We start from the raw sequence: 19017 nt of genomic DNA on the forward strand, positions 1-19017 counted from the left end.
TATATATATATATTTAATTTTTATAAAAACCATTTTTATTACGTAAACAATATTAAACTTCCAAGTTTTAAAAATAAAATATGTTATAACAAATAAAAAAGTTATATTTAAGCTATCTTCCGCTAGCTAGCCTCCCGCTAAAACTACCGCGCATCTTCATAGATACGTCACTGGATTCTCTCGGATTTCGTCGCGCATGCGCGTACAGCCTCTCCAATATCGGAACACTGGAAGAAATTGCCGACCGGACCGGAACCGGGGATTATCGAACGCGTGATGTCGATTTGACGCATCGATTCGATACGTCGAGAATCGAATTATCGCGCGCTTCGATACTTGCTCCCGAAATGGCGGGCATTAACGGCAAGTGCGCGATTTGGAGCATGAGAACTTTTCGCAATCGTGCGGCAACTGCGGAGCAACATAGGGTGTAACTTTTCGCGCGATGTACGTATATTTACACATTTTACAAATATTGAAATCGTTAAAAAAAAAAAGAAAATATTCAATAAAAATATATTGCAACGTCTTTTCGCTTCGCACGCGTTGCTGCGACAGTGGTTTTTTTTTTTAAGAAATGGAGACGGGCTTTTTTTTTGGCAAACTGAACATATTTAATTTCGTATGATATATCTACTGACGTGTAATATTCAATGCATGTATTAGATACAATATACATTATTATTTAGTCGCTTATAAAACTTTGCGTAATTCGTCATATAGTTGTATATGATACTGTGGTGTACAATATTTTGATCAATCACTTCCAGATATTGCATTTTTTCTTGGGATTCATCGGACTGCCAATCGGACAGTTGTAAGCTCTGGCAAAATCTTCCGAATTTGATAAAGAGCCTATTATTCTCAATCGATTTCTGCTATGTTCGTCACCTGAGGCCAGCATTACCTCATTGACTATCGGATTTACCGATTCACACCATAACTGTAAATTTCACGTTCTTGTGTAAAGAAAGCAGGTATTACATGCGTTACATATATATATAATTAATTAAAACACGTACGTTGGCAGAAGATAAAAAGAAAAGTTGATCGTTGGTTAGTTCTTCCAATCCTGGTAATACGAGGTTCGAGCCTTCGCATTCTCTTTCCCTTCTCTGATAAGCTTTGTACGCCGCTTGTAATCCCATTGTGTCCGCAATATTGTCATTTATCGTCTGGTTACCGTAATTCTGCAAGTTTCAATCGAACAGGACGAGAGTGTTACGAAAATGTGGCAAAAAACAATTAAGATAATTGTTACAAAAATATTAGAAGCGAAAAACGCACTGGTATCGTTGTATTCATTTTGTCGACGGGATAATTATTGAACTGTTCCACGAAACATTCTGTTCTTTTACCATACGCTTCCGCCATTGTTGATAACCATTCTATATTCTTGCCCGTTTTGTCAAAACGGTGTCCTGAAACATTTTCTTTGTATTCTTCTTTTCTTCTTCCGAATGATTATAAAAAAAAAAAAAAAACATTTCACAATATAGTTTTGTTACATGTTGATTTTTATTGCAACGTACCGCTATTATCAAATCCATGATTAACTTCGTGAGCCATAATCCATCCAATGAAACCATAATTAATAGCCCTGATAAAGTGGCAAAACAATTTTACTGTATAATTGTAAATTGTAAAAGTGTGAATTTGTTTTAATATGAGAATGTGTTTTAATACACGTGTGTGTGTGTGTGTGTAGTGAATCTTATTTACTTACGGTGGTCGATTGAGATCAAAAAGTGGACTTCGGAAATCTGCTGATGGGATAACTATCATAAAAAAAATATAATTGCTTAGTGAGTAAAATTGATTATTTGTTACTTATTAATTATATAAGCTTTTTTTGTTGCGTAAGAAAGTTTGATAATAGTTTCTTTTTTTTTTTAAAGAAAGAGTATATAATATACACGCATACCTAAATAATTAATTTGTGGCACATAATTGCCGCCCACTTCACTCGTAGGAATTTCCTTGTTTCTGTGTGATGCAAAAATTATATAAAAATATAAAAACTAATATTTCTATAAAACATAAAATATAATTTTTTTTTAATTATAAAAAAATATAAAGTCTAATTTCACAGTATATAAAATTAAATAAATAGTAATAATAATAAATTAGAAAGGAAAAAATTTGTAAATTGTCATAAACAAATATGAATATATATTAAATTATATTATCTCACATTTCTGTCTCTTTGTCAAGTTGAACGACGGTCGTTTGCACTCGACGTAGCATTGCCCATCTGAAGTATCTGTCGAAGCTGAGTGTATTCTCGTAATACGAATCGCTAAGAATAAGCTTTAACAGAGAGTAAGATAATTAAACAAATTTATGTAGCAACAGTGTTGCAGTATTGATCATTTTTTTACAAAAAAACTTACTCCTCGAAAATAGTATTTCACAAAAGTATCGTTCTTGAACCACTTTGGATATCCTATGGTTGCTTCTATATGTACTAATTTTGATAAAACCGAATCCTTTGTGTCATCATCCATCCATTCTGCCTCTTTTATACGATATTCGATTTCTTTTTGTATGTCATCAAACATATCCTTTGCCTGTAATGGAATTTACAAATTTGGCATAAGTCACAGATGATAAAGAGAGTTTTTTCTAGGTTTTTCTAAATTTAACAGAATTGAATTGCTGAAATTATATCGCTTACGGTTTGCATAACTTTATCAGAAAAGTATCTTCTCACATATTCATATCCTACGATTGCAGTCATGTTCATTTCTTTGTCGCACTCGGATAAGCTGCTGCAAATAATTGTTATGAATTGAATTAGTGTCACGCACTTAATTAAATTAGTTATGAATTAACTATTCTATGTCTAATTTCGAGTAAACGTACAGTAAAATGTACCGTAATATGTACAGTTAAATATTATGTAATTGTCTATATAAGACATCATCGAACCTGAATGCGTTATTATTGATTATCCATGCCTTGTACAGGTCCCTCATTTCGCTCGTGGTCGTGTGAAGCATTCTGCTCACAAAATTCCAGTGTATATAATTTACTAAAACAAGTCTCTTTTCTGTTAACATGTCTATACATCGACGATAACTTTCGCTTCGTAATGATAATTACACACTACGTTCGTAAAACTCACCAATTGTTCTGCTCGGTGTTTCGTCCAGTAAAGACGCAAGAGCTTCGAAATAATCTGGCGAAGTAACTACCACATGTAAATCTTCATCGACCAATACACCGGCTTCGTAAAATGTTGTTGCAACTTTGTACGTCCAATCAATCTGTTAATAACATATGCACGTACATGTCTAATTGCACGTAAGAAGAACATATGAAATTAAATTATATAAATTAAATAAATAATGAAACAAAAAGTTATACTTCGCTGTTTGCAGTTTTTGAATTTTTCTCATCGTACCATTCTTGGAAGTCGTCAAGCGTCATGTTCACGTTTTCGCTAGATTTCATAGCCAACTGAAAAATGTAATATATTACTGAAGTTCGTTCAAAAAATCTCTTAACTTTCAATAGTCGCTAAAATGTAACAGCGCTCACATCTATTAATTTAAATTGAAATTCCACCACATTCTGAATGTCGTTGTCGAGACGTTCCCGTGACACTTTAACATTTGCTTCTTTGGCTAAAGCGCGAGCCACTTTCAGAATGTAACTAGAGTAAACTTGCATTTGTTTCGATCTAATCTTATTCGTATTTTTTTGAGAAGCTCGCGATGATGTTCTTTTTTTGTTCAAAACTATTTTAGTTCTTTTTCGTTCGTCTCTTCTCTCATTTTGTTTTATCTTTCGATTGTGTATCCTGCGATGAGCAAAATGCTGTGCGCGTTTGTTGTTATTTCTTGTCGAAATTGTTCCTCTCTTTGTTCTTCGTCCTTTTATCTTATAATTGTTTTTCTTGCTAATGTGTATATTATTCTTTTTCTTTTTATTTTGACGTAATTTTTTATTTTTTTGAGAACGAGTCTTTTTATCGGTGGAAAGTTTCTTGCCGACTTTTTTAGCGTCGATTTCATTACTATCAGTATCGTCGTCGTCGTAGTCGTCGTCGTCGTCGTCATCATCACAATCATCACAATCATCATTACTATCGTCGTCGTCGTCGTCGTCATCACAATCATCACAATCATCATTACTATCGTCGTCGTCGTCGTCATCATCACAATCATCATTACTATCATCTGAGATGACGATGACATCCCAGTCATCATCACTGTCCTCGTCGTCATCATCACAATCATCGCTACTATCATCAGTCATGTCGTCATTATCATCATCAGGCTCACTTCCAAGCTTCTGACCATTTCCTTGCTCGTCGGACTGCTCGTCTTCATCTGTTCTAGTTTGTGAAACCATTTCGTACACACCCGGAGGTAAGGATGGCGGAGTGACCTAGTATTTATCCATTTTTACATAATTCAAAATTAAGATTTTGTACAATATTAACAGAGAAATATATAATGTGATAAATACGTGCACTTCTGGTCTTGCTTTTAATATGTCTTCTTCTGAAATCATTTCGACACGTAAGTCATGAAGAGAATTTCTTCCTGTCAAGCGCATGTAGTGATCATCCACTTTCTGCCAGTTGTACTCCTGTTCATTCCATTCGTCTGGTTCCATAATCATCGGCCAACCGCCTATACGCGATAAAGTCGCAATTAGCGGAGCGAAACCTTGTTTGTCCATCGCGTCTGTAAACAAAAAAATTGTCGATCAGGTAATCAGTACATTATTTTTTAATTGGGAGAAATTGTTACATAATATTAAGTTTTCCAAAATGTAAACGGAAGTAACACAGTCGTGTTCTTGTTCAGTGCTCTTCGGTAATTTTTACCTGTGTCTTCACATGTCTGATACCATGTTTTTGCAAGTTTCACCGCAAAAAGATCGCTTTTCTCCGGTCCGGTTTTCAACATTTCTGCAATTGATTAAATTAATTATTGTACGAATGCAATGCGCGATTGATTTTCGACTCAAACCTTTTTTTTCTCAGATCACAAAATTAAAGTCATCACCTTTTATTTCTTTCTGGATCTTGGTCTGAATCACGTAAAGTGGATTCCACAAATTAAAGCGTTCGTCGATAGGAAAATGTTTCGGCCAATTTCCGCATGCGTATTCGTAAAAGTCGGTGCACGGATCCACAGACTTATTCATGCTATTTAGTAAATATTCAGCTGAACAGAGATAAAAAAAAAAAAATAAAATAAAATAAAATAAGAATAAGAAAAAACAAACGACGAATAAATTGAATTTTTATATTTTGTTTTGTGAAAGAGATTAATCGCTGCTGCAAATAAATTACCGGTGCTGTTGCATTCCTGCGTTTTGCAAACGATTCGTTTCTCCTCCTTGTTCTCATTGTCTTCTTCATTTTTCGAACCAATAGCTAATCGCGCCCGATGTGAAGGAAATCTGTGGACTTTCGATGTTGCGATATTCCATGTTAAAAAGGCGCTAATAAAAGCGCTGAAAAAAGACATTTAAAAAAGAACGAGTTGATTCGATTAATTCGTTATTATAACATTATTTTATAAAATATATCTAAAAAATTGTGACTAATTTCTATTTTGCATAAAAACACGTGCAAACACCGTCTTTTCGTTAAAAACATTGATACAATTACAAATTAAGTACTCACAGAAGGATAAACTGTCTCATGATCTCGTGCGCAGACGAATTTGCACAATTGATATAGATTTTATTTCCGCTAATAAGTAGACTATAACATTATTGTGGAATTCTAAAATGCGAATGAAACTGATTGCGACACAGCATGTTCTTTTATATAATAATACTTAAGCGGAAGGAAAAATTTTTTGCACAATGTTATTTCTTGATAGCGTGTATTAAATTGATAAAGACACATCACTCGTCCTGTTGATTTGAATTATGAGATCACGAGCTTTGAAGATACCAATGCGCTGTTTGAAAAAGAAAATTTTGTTGAAAAAGCTAGCATTTTATTCAGAAAGAAGCTTTTTTAAATTTATTAATTTAAAATTCTTAAAAGTAGAATTTAAAACAAGTGCGCGCTACCTGTGTAAAGTTTCTCGCGTACCTCGGTACACATATGTGATATGCAAAAAATTCACCATATACGTACATACTTATAATCGTCATGATACAACTGGCAAGTTATATTTTGGCGGGTAAAACTTTCGACTGCTTTCGACTTGCGGCGGAAAATGATAATATGTAATGACATCACAGAAAATGAAATTTTTTTGACAGATGAAGTAGTTAACTCTGCTCGATTGTTCGTATAAACACGTAGTGTCGCCAAAATCTACAACACCAAGTTTAGGAGAACAAAAAAATAGAATTGTGCAAAGCAATATCATTGAATTAGTTTGTTTTAAATACATCTAAGACCAAACATAACCTAATCTAACTTGTGTTTGTTGTTTGTTATTGTGTAACTCTCAAGTTTACAGTCACTTTTCACCAAAAAGATAATAATTTGATTATAAATCAGGTTTTTTTTATTAGCAACTTTTAAATACACAGATTATGATGAACTTGCCCCGAGTATTAATTGTCAGCACAAAGGAAGGAAAGGCTAAGGAAATTGCAGAAAGTAAGCATAAATTTTCATCTTATACTTCAGAGTTGATTGTATCTATTTCAGATTCTAATTCTTATATTATAATACTGTTTATCGCTGCTTGTTTCAGTCTAACATGTTTGCGGTTTGCTATTAGTCATTCTAATTCTGTGTACTTTGATTTATGTCCAACATAGATATTGGAGCTGAACAATTATCTGAGGAGGACAATGTTGTGAATTATATGTGGGACATTGATAATAAATATTACATGGCACAAGTTTTGATATGTGCTACAGAAAGCTTAGCTTGCAAACTACCAGTGGAAGAAGTTAATGCGTTGATCTTTTATCATGATCCACAGGCAGTAAGACAATATTAAGTACATAGCATTTACATTGCTGTGTTTTTATATCGATTGCTTTCTTTAGGACAAAGTGGATGAAGAACTTGAGCGTTTGGCTGCACTATCTGCATCTTTTACAACGGCAGAAATACTTTTATTTTCCTGCAGCGCGATATCTGACGCACTTCTGAGAGATAAAAGTAATAGTTGTGTAGTATAGTTGTATATTTTTTGAGTTTATTAATTTCTCTTATTTTTAACTTTGATTTATATTTCAGTATTACATTGGTGTTTGCACAATAAATTCGAATTGGTTGAATTAGAACAAACAGGAGATCCGGAACCCGATGCAGAAGGTAACAAATATGGTACTGAAAGGATTATAGAAGCTTTACATGCTCATACATGGCCTAATATTATACTTAAAGGTAAGATTATCAAAGATCGCTAAAATAACATGGGCGTAATATTTATTCTTTTATACTTTTTTTTCGATTTTGAAATTTTGAAGCTTGCACAGCATCTTCGAAACATCACAGTTCTGGTGACAGTACGAGCGAACTGATGAGAGAAATAAACTTTTGTTACAGACAAACCATGTGCAGAAGAAACATTAGAAGTAAACGAAATTGAAGAACAATTTGAGAATATTCGATTAACACGCGATCCTTCAGAAAGACTACATATGCAGGACATGTTGGGTTAGTTCCGATCTGAGTGTATTATTTTCGACAGAAGAAAATTTACATGTATGCATGAAAAAAACAATTTATTTATGTTGAACTTCTGAATGTATAATTAGATGGTATCATGGGTGAGGAAAATGCAGACTTTGGAGAATTATATGGTCAATTAATGGCTATGAAAGAACACGCAGCATCCTTACCGACTAACGAAAGACGCATAGTAGCGGAACAAGTAGTCACTGCTTTTTGGAAGGCAATGGGAGGCGATCTTCTTGAAATCGAGGATTAATTTTACGACTTTTAATTATATATATGTATTTATATGTATTTTAACATACATTGAAAGATGTTTATATATATATATTGTGAGATGTAATATATTAATTTTATCATCTTCAAATAAAGTAATCGGAAATGGTAGAACTGATTCTTATAAAGAGATTTAAGTATTTTATAAATTTTATTTTTATAGAGACATTGAAAAAATCTTCGAATATATATATATAATATTCGAAAATTATTTAGTACGTATGTTATTTTTACTTATTTCTTTTACCAGACATTTTGAATAAATATAATTATATGTTATATACTTCTAAAAATGTCTATATAATTATTCTATTGTTACATTACCTGTGAAAGTAGTTTTATATTATAACAAAACATGCAGATATATCTTCAATTTTAGTTAAATTAGTTGTGACAGTCACTGTGAGACAACGCGGATTTTGCGGAAAAAATAATTTATTATACAATGTATTCGTAACATTCTATTATCGCGATGATAAGAAACACTGTGCGATAGGTAACAGTTATTCCTCGTATCTGGATCTGCACTATTGTTTGTTTATCGTAAGCGCCAGCCAGGAAGATGCATCCTCTATCAAGTTGCTCTCTGCGTATCATCAAGGTCTTTCAAACCCTTTCCGCTAAAAGTATATACATATGTATAAATATATATGTAAAAGTATCTGTAGCGCAGTGCAGTATAAAGCATTATTATTGCATAGTGTAAGTTTATCGCAATCTCGGCCGCACATTTTTCGGAACACGATGCGGCTTCTTTTTCTGTGAGTAATTTCCCAAAACATATTGTATACAAACGTTGATTAGAAGATGCTCACATATAAGAGTTCATTTAACGTCTCATAGACGCGTTCCGTTTGTGTGAAATTAGGATAGTCATTTTTTAAGACACTAACAATAAGTGACGTGTTAATCCTAACGTTGTAATGTTTTTTTTATTGTTATCGCATTTTCTAGCGCCTTTATTGGCGTAATGCTGACAAGAAATGTCGCGCCGTCGATACTGCGTGGATATCCCAGACGTCTCGAGCGGGTGGACGATCCGCCTGATAACAAATCAAGTCAATCGAATGAAACCAAAGAAGATTCGTCGAATGTGTGCAAAACACAAGAATGCGAGAAAATGGGTAATTTATCATAGAAACGACGATAGTTAAAACTAGTTTTTATAAAACTAGTTTTATTCAGCTATTCTCTGTGTGTTTTTGTTTGATCGTAGGTAAATTAATATCGGAAAGCTTGGACAAATCGGTGGATCCGTGCGACGATTTCTACGAATACGCTTGCGGAAATTGGGCGCAACATAATCCCATTCCGGAAGGGGAGATCATATGGAACTTAATCCGCATACTTCAACAAAAAATCAAAGACGAGAGAAAAGGTAATCATTCAGTTTTCTTGTATGTTGTATTAAAGAGATTTTGAAATCACAATATTTCTTGAAATACTAATAAATTTCAGAAATTTTGGAAGTCGGACCTAAGGCTAACGACGTTTTAGCGATGAAACTCGCGAAGAAATGGTATACGGTTTGCATGGACACAGGTGAAATTAAATACACCGTACATATTGTTGACAAATATGTTTTCTTTGTGTTACGCAAGAATTAAATATTTATAGACGAAATGGACAAGCGAGGGATCGAGCCGATAATCTACACTTTAGCGCGTATAGGCGGCTGGCCGATGATAATGGATCCGGAAGAATGGGACGAGCAAGAGTACAACTGGCAAAAAGTGGACGATCAGTATATGCGTTTAACGGGAAGAAATGCTTTTCACGATGTCCAGGTTTTTAACGACTGGAGAGAAAATGATACTCTGAAAATATATGTATGTAAAAGCGGTACTTTTATCATTACATATATGACCTATTATATTTTCATCTTTCGTGTGATGCTGTATCTTTAGATTCTCACTCCGCATTTATCTCCGGGCCCAGATCTATTGTTGGACGGAGAGTCAGATAGCGACGAGGACGATGAGGACATGTCTGATGAAGATTCGAGTGACGAAAACAAGCAAAGCGACGAGGATGACGAAGAGCCTGGAAGCGAAAGAAGCAAAGAAAATCGCGATGACGATGACAATGACGATGATGATAATGACTATAACGAAGACGATGACGATGACGATGAAAACGCTAAGAAGAAGATCAATATGAAGAAAAACAGAATTGCTCGTAAGAAAAGTAGAAAATCAGAGCACGGTAGAACGAAAAAAAATAACGTTCAACTTCCTAAGCACAATAGTCATAAAGTAAAAAAACAGAGAATAAAAAGGCAAGCTAATACGGTAGAAGCTTTCAATAAATTTGCGCGAATTAATTATCGCGATGTGTTACGCGCACGATTGAGCAGGAAAAATCGCATGAACAAAGAACAAAGGGAAAGGACGAAAGAAACTTCGGACGAACAAACGAAAGCCACGACATCAGCACCGCAAGTTACTACCGAAGAAACGAGAGAGGAAATTATACTGAGATTACGAGAAAAGTACGCAAGTTACATTTCGAAGATAGCTCGTGCTCTAGCTAGAGCAAGAGGCACCGCCGTTTCTGAAGATCACATTGATAAAGATATTCAAGACATGATCGATTTCCAAATTAAGTTAACCAAGGTGAGCATCAGTTTACTTTGCTCGAGTATATGAGAAAATGAGAATAAAAATGTTTCTCGAAAAGTTTTGAAATATATTTATTTTAATATTTAATGTTAATATTGTATATATTTCTTAACACACACAATTGTAGATTAGTGCAAAACCTGAATTTGATGAAAAAGAAATGACGCTTAATGACCTCCAAGCTTGGTATGATGAGAAGAAACATAATACGGATCATAGTGAAGTGAGATATATTGTATTTTAACTAAAAAATTCGCAATTTTTCTATCATTTATTATTCTCAACACCCGCTTCTTTGATCTGATTAAAAGACAATAAGGAATATCGTAGGTTGATTGGGTGTACAAAATCGCAAAACTGTTTGACGAGGCCAGTGTTCCCGTCGATGGTGATTTAAATGTAGACTTTGTCTCTCCGAGTTACTTTGAAGCTCTTATCTCATTGCTGGATGAAACGCCAAGTCGTGTTATTGGTGAGTTGAGAAAAAAAATGCGTATATTTATTATTATTAACGACATATCAAAAATAGTAACGCAAAATATATACGTTAGTGAACTATATACACTGGAATTTTGTGAGCCGAGTAATAAGGACTACCACCAAAGAAATGAGAGACTTGGACGATTCACGGAAAAGCATATATCAAAGAATAAGAGATAGGTTTGATGAAATTTTTTATTGCTGATACATATAAACAATATGATTAGCCGCTTCATGAAAAATAAAACATATATTTTTTGTATTATTTTGTTTTGTTAATATCATAGTTTTTCCAAATGACACAAAAAGCAAATTTTATTTAAACTTAAATAGTAAAAACAGTATTTAATTATTCACAAATATTGTCAGACCGTCTATGTGCATAAGAGAAGCAAACATGGACGATATTTTAGGATACGAATTCGTGCGGGAACATTTCCCCGATGACGTCGCTCAAACAGTAAGAATATTATATTTATTAGTAAAATCGAAAAAATATTAGATTGTCTAGCGTCTGTGTTTTCCATATTTGTGTAACATTTAAGCTATAGGTGTGTTTTGTCAACAGGCAAAGGACATGATCGACGATATACAAAAAGAGATCGAATATCAAATCGAGGAATCAGATTGGATGAACGAAGATACCAAGGACTTTGTTTTAGCAAAATTAGTGAATATGAAAAATCATATTGGCTATCCAGATTGGTACAAAAATGATACAATTGTTAAAAGATATTTCCAAGGAGTAAGTTTTCTTTGAAGTGATACACAAAAAATATATTTTCTCTCTCTTCTTTCCTTATATTTTAATAAATACTTCATCTAATTGTGTCTATATACAGCTTATTATTTGCAATTCATATTACGAGAATGTAATCAGTTACGGAAGATACGAAAAGTGGAAGCAACTGCGACAATTGAAAAACAACGATCGTGACATGTGAGACAATAGATTAATATTTAATCATATTTCTTTTTCCCTGCGTATTTAAAGAAATTATATGGTTTTCAATTTTCTTAAGTTGCAAACAGACTTTTTAGTCAATCCATTTTGTATTACAGATGGAAGTACATGACTCCTATGACAGTGAATGCGCTATTTATGCCAGACACAAACTCTATAAGTAAGTAACAGTTTTGGCAAAATTAAATTTTTATTTTTACCAGACAAATATATTTTTAAACTTTCAAACAAATTTCCAATTATAGTTATAGTTTTATTATTAATAATATGTATTAATATAAAATTTGCTTTCCCAAATAATAGCTATTAAGTTTTTCAGTATTTTATTTTGTTACTAATATGTATCGACCTTTCTATAATAGCTTTGACGGCGGCAGATTTTCAGAGCCCATTTTTTGCTTACGATCGTCCACAGTAAGTAAATAATTGTCAATCAAAAAAATTTTCTGCGTGATATATTATGTTCACTGTTTATTAAATCATTTTTTATTTTTCTTACGTTATTAAAGTTACTAAAACCAATCTTCTGTCTATTAATAACAATAATCTATATTTATTTATACAGAGTTATTAATTATGGTATAGTTGGAAGCATCATCGGTCATGAAATTAATCATGGATTTGATAACAACGGTATGGCGTAACGTATATTATTCCACTAAAAACATTTTCTATTTTTTTATTTCTGTAATATTTTTTAAGAAGTTTTGAAAATAATTGTTAGGACATTCTTATGATAAAAACGGTGTGTTAACCGATTGGTTATCTGCAATGACCGACGCGTATGGCAAAAGAGCGGAGTGTTTTGTGGAACAATACAATAATTATGCTGTCGACGAAGCAGGAACAAAAATAGAGGTTTGTTTTCCATTTTAAATAGTCATTAGAGATATTACATACATGTCGTGTAAAATGCTTGATCATACTCTCGCAAAACTGTTAGAATTACGGCAATCAAACGGCGGGCGAGAATATCGCAGATACAATGGGATTAGAAGCAACGTATAGAGCTTATCTAAGAAGAGAAAGAGAGTGTGGAAAATCAGATACCGTATTGCCGGGGTTGGAAAATGTTACTCACAGTCAACTTTTCTTCTTATCCTTTGCCAGTGTAAGTAGAATATTGTTGTAGATGCGAATAATGATAATGTAAGAATAATGAGATGAGTGTTAATATAACGTGATATGTTTGCGTAGGTATGGTGCGAGTCTATAGACGAATCAAAAGTTGATCTTGTGGCCCAAAGGACCAAATTTGATTCTCACAGCATTGGGCGTTTGAGATTAATAGGATCTCTTTCAAACTCGGAGAACTTTGCCAAAGCTTTCAACTGTCCAGTTGGCAGCGCTATGAATCCTGAAAAGAAATGCAATATTTGGAAATAAATAATATTAATTTTTAACAAAAATGAAGATGTTTAGCATAAAATATATCTACTTCTACGTTCTCTATCCACTTTTATGTAACATGAATAAATAAAGTGACGCATATATAAATAAATGATCACATTTTTTAATCTTTATTCTAAAATTTTTATTTTTGACAATTGTCAAGCGTTAGTCAGTCAGTCATAAATTAAAAAACCTTTCTTTTATCAAAGCAAAATAATTACGAGTTTTCATTATTCCAACGCATGTTTGATTAATCCAGATAGACATAGAAGTAATGAAATAGAAATGAAGTAAAAGTTAAATGCTTACATACTGAATTTTTTTGAGAAGTTTATTTTTTTAGCAACAGAATCATCTAATTTGAAAGAACAAGAATAAATTGTAGTTATAAATACAATTTTTAATATTTTGTAACGCAACGTTTTTCTATACTTGACTCATAACTTTGATATGTTGTTTATGCGACCAATAAAGTTGGTATTATTATTATTATTATTAAATATGATAATCACCGTGTGTGAAACGTAGAGATAGAGATGTTGCGGGAAGTATAATTTATTATGTAATGTACACGTGTACGCACGTGTCAATCTAAATGGATGTACGTAACATTTCATTGCCAGAATGATAAAAATTAAGCGATACTGTGATAAAATTATTTGATATAACTGAAACCGCATTATTTTGTTATCTTAAATGTCAGTCGGGAGGATAGATGCATCCTCAACCTTCGGGTCATATCAGACAAACAAGCGTATATCATCAAGGTTCTTCCGTCTAAAACATACATATATATAAGCAAATAATTTTTCCATTGCAGTAGAGAATTATTGCTCCATTAGTGTTTATTTCGATCGCAAAGTTTTTGTGAGGAGACATGAGACTATTCTGTTTTCTGTAAGTAATTCGAAAGAGTTATGAAATATAAGTAAACAAAGTAATGTTTCAAACATTCTGAATAACTAACATTGTTTTTTTTGTTAAAAAACATCGTGTATTGCATTTATTTTTAGAATGTTTAGAACTTTTATATTATTTTCTTATTTTTTTCGAATCCTTGTCTAGCGTCTTTATTGGCGTATTTTTAACGAGGAATGTCATACTGTCGTTACACCGCAAACATCCTACACATCTGGAATCGTTGTTTGGTTTGACCGATTCAAATGATACCAAGACGAAAGAAAATTCGCCGAACGTGTGCAAAACACAAGAATGCGATAAACTCGGTATTTATTTTACTGCGATAACTGTATGATAGTTTTCTTTTTTTTTTTTATCAACTGCACTAAAATCAGTTTTTTAATTTTTTTTGTTTTTTTGTTTTAGGTAAGGAACTAGCAAATAATATAGACAAATCCGTGGATCCGTGCGACAATTTTTACGAATACGCTTGTGGAAAATGGCCGGAAAATAATCCCATTCCAGAAGGATATACATCGTGGAGTCTGTTCCAGGCAGGTCAAAAACAAGTCGACGACCGAGTACAGGGTAATTGTCTGATCTGTAAATTTAATGTAAATCTCGCGGGATAATCACCGCGACAATATTAAATTTCAGAAATTTTGAACGCCGGACCTCAGGAGAACGACGTCTTAGGAGTGAAACTCGCGAAGAAATGGTATGCAACTTGCACGGATACAGGTGAGCAAAGACACATCACATTAGTGAAAATCAACATATAACATCCTCGATGTAAAAAAACGTGTTTTTCTCGTTACGCTGTTATTAAATGTTTACAGACGCGATGGAAAAGCAAGGAATCGAGCCGATAATCTACACTTTAGCGCGTATAGGCGGCTGGCCCATGATAATGGACCCGGACGAATGGGACGAGCAAGAATACAACTGGCAAAAAGTGGACGATCAATATATGCGTCTAACAGGAAGAAATAATTTTCACGACGTGCGCGTGGGCAGGGACTACAGTTCAAATGACACATCAAAAATAGTGATGGTACGAGAAAAAGTGCATATAATTATTGTATGCATTATACTGTTCGCAAATAATGTTGTTGTCTCTCATATTATCATTCGTCATCGCCGATTGACATTTGTTGTTTCCTTATGTGAATCTAAAAATTTCTAGATTGACACTCCGCATTTACCTCCGGGCGCGTATCAATTGTGGATCGGAGGGATACTAGATAGCTTCGAGAACCTGTCTGATGAAGATCCGAGTGACGAGAACAAGCAAAGCGACGAGGATAACGAAGTGCCTGGAAGCGAGGGAAGTGAGACCGAAGATGACGATGACGACGATGATAATGATGATAACGACGACGATGATGATAATGATGTTGACGATGACGATGACTATGACGACGACGATGAAGATGAAAGCGCTAAAAAGAAAATCAGTACGAAGAAAAACAGAATTGCTCGCAAGAGAAACAGAAAATCAGAGCATCACGGGAAGAAAAAAAAGAATGTTCGACCTTCTATCAAGCACAGTAGTCATAAAGTGAAAAAACAGAGAACAAAACGGCAAGCTAACATGGCAAAAGCTTTCAAAAAATTGACGCGAATTAATCATCGCGGTGTGTTACGCGCACGACTGAACAAGAAAAAACGCTTGAACAAAATCCGAAAGGTAGGATCAACAGAAACTTCGGACGAACCAACAAAAGCAACAACAACATCGGCGCCGCAAATTACTACCATCGAAGAAACGAGCGAGGAAATTGATTGGAATACTCGAGAAGATTACGCAAATTATATTTCGGAAGTAGCTCGCGCTTTAGCTAAGGGAAGACACACTGGTGTTCCTGAAGATCATATCGATAAAGACATTCAGGACATGATCGAATTCCAAATAAAGTTAACCGACGTAAGTATCAGTGTTTACATAGGTTGAATATTGGAAGATGAGTGACGAGTTGTTTATGATATACTTATCCAAATGTTTACTAAAATTGAGTTTACATATAATATTGTAGCTTACTCTGGAAGCCGATGACGATTTAGAAATGACGCTTGATGACTTTCAAAATTGGTATGATGAGCAAAATCCTAAAACGGATCACAGTGAAGTGAGTTTTATACACTTTTATAATGAATTTAATTCACGAATTTTGTATAAATTGCAATATTTATACAAGCTTTTTATACAATTGAGAGAAAATGTAATGAGAGAGATTGTAAAATGCGCCGTAGATTAATTGGGTGTACAAAATTGCGGAAATATTTGACGAGGCAAGTGTTCCCGTTGATGGCGATCTAGATGTACAAGTTGGCTCCTCGGATTACTTTAAGGGTCTTATCTCGTTGCTGGATGAAACGCCGAGTCGTGTTATTGGTGAGTACGGAAAATTATTGCGGTAATAAGAATATCAAAAACATATATAATAATTATAAATTATATTTTAGTGAATTATATACACTGGAATTTTGTGAGCCAAGTAATAAGAACTACCACAAAGAAAATGAGAAAATTGTACAAGAAATGGGAGAATGAAGACGTGGAAGAAGAAACGGAAAAGGAGAGAAGGTTGATGATAACTCTTTTTTATTAATTATTGTGTTTGTTAATGTTATTGTATTTAGAACAAAATATATTTTTGCGTCAGATCGTCCGAGTGTAAGTGGGAAATAGAAGAAATGGGAGACATACTAGCGTACGAGTATGTGAGAAAACATTTCTCTGATAACATCACACAGACTGTAAGAGCGCGCCTACCGTATATATTATTTATTTATAAAATCAAGGAAATTTATACGTACGTTTTTGTTAACTGTACGTTTTTTTTATTGCAGGCACAAGATATGGTTGACGATATACAAAAAGAAGTCGAGTATCAAATCAAGGAATCAGATTGGATGGACGAAGATACCAAGGACTATGTTTTAGCAAAATTGTTGAATATGAAACAATATATTGGCTATCCGGAATGGTATAAAAATGACACGATTATTAAACGATATTTCCAAGGAGTAAGTTTTTCCGGCAAAATAATTTATTATATTGGAATATTTACAGTATAACTATACATTATGTGATATGAATTCTGTTCATTTATTTTTGTTTTGTTAATTAAAGCTCATTATCTGCAATTCGTATTACGAGAATGCGCTCAGCTACGGTAGATACGGTAAATGGAAGAGTCTGCGAAAATTGATTAAAGATGATGATGATATGGACATGTAAGATAGTTTTATATTTAATGATTTGTTCGCGTATATATTTAACAAATTATGTGCTTTTTATTCTACAATTCGTCGTTTAATTCGCAAATTTTCATACGTGACACAAGTTTCTGTATTCCAGATGGTGGATGAGTCCTTTGGTTGTGAATGCGTTCTTCGATCCGATGGAAAATTCTATAAGTACGCAAGTTCTTTTTCGCAAAACTAAATTTTCACAACATTTTACTTTATTAATATTTATCTGTTTTCTATAATAGCCATCATGGCGGCAGATTTCCAGAGTCCATTTTTCGCTTATGGCCGACCACAGTAAGTAAATATTTGTTATTATATATATAGATAAATATCAACATGTGGGAACGCACGCATGTTTAATGTGTTTACGAAAAAAATTGTATTATATCTATTTTAAGTCTGTTGTAGGTGCTTTAAAATTATTTTTTTTATTTGTTTTTATAGAGCTATTAATTATGGTATAATTGGAGTCATCATGGGTCATGAAGTGAACCACGGCTTCGACAACGATGGTATGTCGGAAGATATTACCACATTCTTAGACACTGTTTTACTTGTCGAAAACTGTATATTTTTACGCGACATAACAATATTATTAATATTTATTTTCTAAATCAGTTTTTGTAATATTTCGAAAATAATGTTTAGGAGTTTTGTTCGACAAGAACGGTAGGTTCGTCGATTGGCTGTCCGCAATGGCCGACGCGTATGGCAAAAGAGCGGAGTGTTTTGTGGAACAATACAATAATTATGAAATTGATAAGGAAGGAACAAAAATAAGAGTATGTTGTCTATTTTGTATTTAAATTATTGTTTTATTTAAATAAACGTGAATGATAAAATGATGGTTAATATTGGTGGAAAATTGTTCTAGGATTATGGCAACAAAACTGCGGGTGAAAATATCGCGGACACAATGGGTCTAATCGCAGCGTATAGAGCTTATCTGAGGAGAGAAAGAGAATGCGAAAGACCAGATACCGTATTGCCAGGTCTGGAAAATATTACCAACGATCAACTTTTCTTCTTATCCTTCGCCAATGTAAGTAGTTTCAGGTGTAAAGAATTATATAAAAAGTAAATTGTATATAAAGGCGAGTAAATATACAAACGTTGATGTTTATGAAGATCTGGTGCGAAGTTGACGATGACGTTGGCATAACAGCCGCATTTGACTCTCACAGCACCGGACGGTTGAGAGTAATAGGGACTCTTTCAAACTCGGAGGACTTCGCCAAGGCATTCAACTGTCCAGTTGGCAGTCCAATGAATCCCGAAAAGAAATGCAATATTTGGAAATAATATTATACCTTACACACATTGCAGGTATCTACGTCAATCGCGTACAAAAAGATGTTTGGCATAAATCTCTTTGTTTACTTGTATTATAAATAAATAAAGTAACGCACGTACCAGTTTTTGCACGCTTATTTTAGAATGTCGCAACTTGAATTCTTGACCATGAACGAGAAAAAAATGTCATATTTGAGCAAACTCATACATATTTA

General features: G+C 33.6%; 4 protein-coding genes across 5 annotated transcripts; 3 read left to right on the forward strand and 1 right to left on the reverse strand.

Moving 5' to 3' along the window:
* Nucleotides 1–623: 623 nt before the first annotated feature.
* LOC109852085 (neprilysin-like) lies at nucleotides 624–6196 on the reverse strand. 2 transcript variants are annotated; one of them, XM_020422917.1, is made up of 19 exons: nucleotides 6113–6196; nucleotides 5648–5930; nucleotides 5312–5475; nucleotides 5022–5183; nucleotides 4841–4924; nucleotides 4477–4697; nucleotides 3544–4395; nucleotides 3370–3462; nucleotides 3128–3269; nucleotides 2932–3034; nucleotides 2678–2771; nucleotides 2394–2570; nucleotides 2195–2310; nucleotides 1925–1986; nucleotides 1727–1778; nucleotides 1533–1600; nucleotides 1288–1421; nucleotides 1023–1190; nucleotides 624–943 (listed from the first exon to the last, which is right to left on the reverse strand). In XM_020422917.1, the coding sequence occupies exons 2-19, from the start codon at nucleotides 5665–5667 to the stop codon at nucleotides 761–763; spliced, it is 2895 nt and encodes a 964-aa protein (XP_020278506.1). In that variant the 5' UTR covers nucleotides 5668–5930; nucleotides 6113–6196; the 3' UTR covers nucleotides 624–760. The 2 variants fall into 2 exon arrangements, with proteins under 2 accessions (XP_020278506.1, XP_020278507.1); XM_020422918.1 differs by lacking the exon at nucleotides 6113–6196 and having other exon boundaries at nucleotides 2678–2768; nucleotides 5648–5891.
* Nucleotides 6197–6498: 302 nt separating this feature from the next.
* LOC109852086 (alpha- and gamma-adaptin-binding protein p34-like) lies at nucleotides 6499–8057 on the forward strand. Its single transcript, XM_020422919.1, has 6 exons — nucleotides 6499–6586; nucleotides 6751–6920; nucleotides 6985–7099; nucleotides 7178–7327; nucleotides 7490–7600; nucleotides 7702–8057. The coding sequence occupies exons 1-6, from the start codon at nucleotides 6520–6522 to the stop codon at nucleotides 7872–7874; spliced, it is 786 nt and encodes a 261-aa protein (XP_020278508.1). The 5' UTR covers nucleotides 6499–6519; the 3' UTR covers nucleotides 7875–8057.
* A 516-nt stretch (nucleotides 8058–8573) lies between these two features.
* On the forward strand, nucleotides 8574–13454 carry LOC109852039 (neprilysin-like). The gene is made up of 18 exons (XM_020422814.1): nucleotides 8574–8655; nucleotides 8849–9018; nucleotides 9111–9272; nucleotides 9353–9436; nucleotides 9512–9723; nucleotides 9802–10509; nucleotides 10643–10738; nucleotides 10846–10987; nucleotides 11067–11175; nucleotides 11365–11455; nucleotides 11564–11740; nucleotides 11838–11935; nucleotides 12058–12119; nucleotides 12322–12373; nucleotides 12525–12592; nucleotides 12684–12817; nucleotides 12903–13070; nucleotides 13157–13454. The coding sequence occupies exons 1-18, from the start codon at nucleotides 8639–8641 to the stop codon at nucleotides 13343–13345; spliced, it is 2739 nt and encodes a 912-aa protein (XP_020278403.1). The 5' UTR covers nucleotides 8574–8638; the 3' UTR covers nucleotides 13346–13454.
* Nucleotides 13455–14140: 686 nt separating this feature from the next.
* LOC109852027 (neprilysin-1-like) lies at nucleotides 14141–18939 on the forward strand. Its single transcript, XM_020422793.1, has 18 exons — nucleotides 14141–14248; nucleotides 14417–14577; nucleotides 14678–14839; nucleotides 14909–14992; nucleotides 15091–15305; nucleotides 15438–16178; nucleotides 16288–16380; nucleotides 16505–16646; nucleotides 16718–16838; nucleotides 16918–17011; nucleotides 17105–17281; nucleotides 17388–17491; nucleotides 17616–17674; nucleotides 17752–17803; nucleotides 17954–18021; nucleotides 18158–18291; nucleotides 18384–18551; nucleotides 18638–18939. Exons 1-18 carry the CDS (start codon nucleotides 14229–14231, stop codon nucleotides 18809–18811), a joined length of 2769 nt encoding a protein of 922 aa, XP_020278382.1. The 5' UTR covers nucleotides 14141–14228; the 3' UTR covers nucleotides 18812–18939.
* The last annotated feature ends 78 nt before the right edge of the window (nucleotides 18940–19017 follow it).

The sequence above is a fragment of the Pseudomyrmex gracilis genome, unplaced genomic scaffold (genome assembly GCF_002006095.1).
Source record: "Pseudomyrmex gracilis isolate BER0280 unplaced genomic scaffold, ASM200609v1 scaffold_24, whole genome shotgun sequence".
NCBI lineage: Eukaryota > Metazoa > Arthropoda > Insecta > Hymenoptera > Formicidae > Pseudomyrmex > Pseudomyrmex gracilis.

Excerpts from the sequence above, each read along its gene's own strand:
- LOC109852027 (XM_020422793.1), top strand. The coding sequence starts at position 14,229 with ATGAGACTATTCTGTTTTCT. Across the intron at positions 17,492-17,615 it reads GATGATGATGATATGGACAT|ATGGTGGATGAGTCCTTTGG; the intron begins GTAAGATAGTTT and ends TCTGTATTCCAG. Across the intron at positions 17,804-17,953 it reads TTCGCTTATGGCCGACCACA|AGCTATTAATTATGGTATAA; the intron begins GTAAGTAAATAT and ends TTGTTTTTATAG.
- LOC109852085 (XM_020422917.1), bottom strand. The coding sequence starts at position 5,667 with ATGAGACAGTTTATCCTTCT. Across the intron at positions 5,184-5,311 it reads GCAGGAATGCAACAGCACCG|CTGAATATTTACTAAATAGC; the intron begins GTAATTTATTTG and ends ATCTCTGTTCAG. Across the intron at positions 1,422-1,532 it reads TCATGGATTTGATAATAGCG|GACACCGTTTTGACAAAACG; the intron begins GTACGTTGCAAT and ends AAAATGTTTCAG.
- LOC109852039 (XM_020422814.1), top strand. Across the intron at positions 9,437-9,511 it reads TACGGTTTGCATGGACACAG|ACGAAATGGACAAGCGAGGG; the intron begins GTGAAATTAAAT and ends AAATATTTATAG. Across the intron at positions 11,176-11,364 it reads TATCAAAGAATAAGAGATAG|ACCGTCTATGTGCATAAGAG; the intron begins GTTTGATGAAAT and ends AAATATTGTCAG.
- LOC109852086 (XM_020422919.1), top strand. The coding sequence starts at position 6,520 with ATGATGAACTTGCCCCGAGTATTAATTGTCAGCACAAAGGAAGGAAAG. Across the intron at positions 6,587-6,750 it reads GGCTAAGGAAATTGCAGAAA|ATATTGGAGCTGAACAATTA; the intron begins GTAAGCATAAAT and ends TGTCCAACATAG. Across the intron at positions 7,601-7,701 it reads ACATATGCAGGACATGTTGG|ATGGTATCATGGGTGAGGAA; the intron begins GTTAGTTCCGAT and ends ATGTATAATTAG.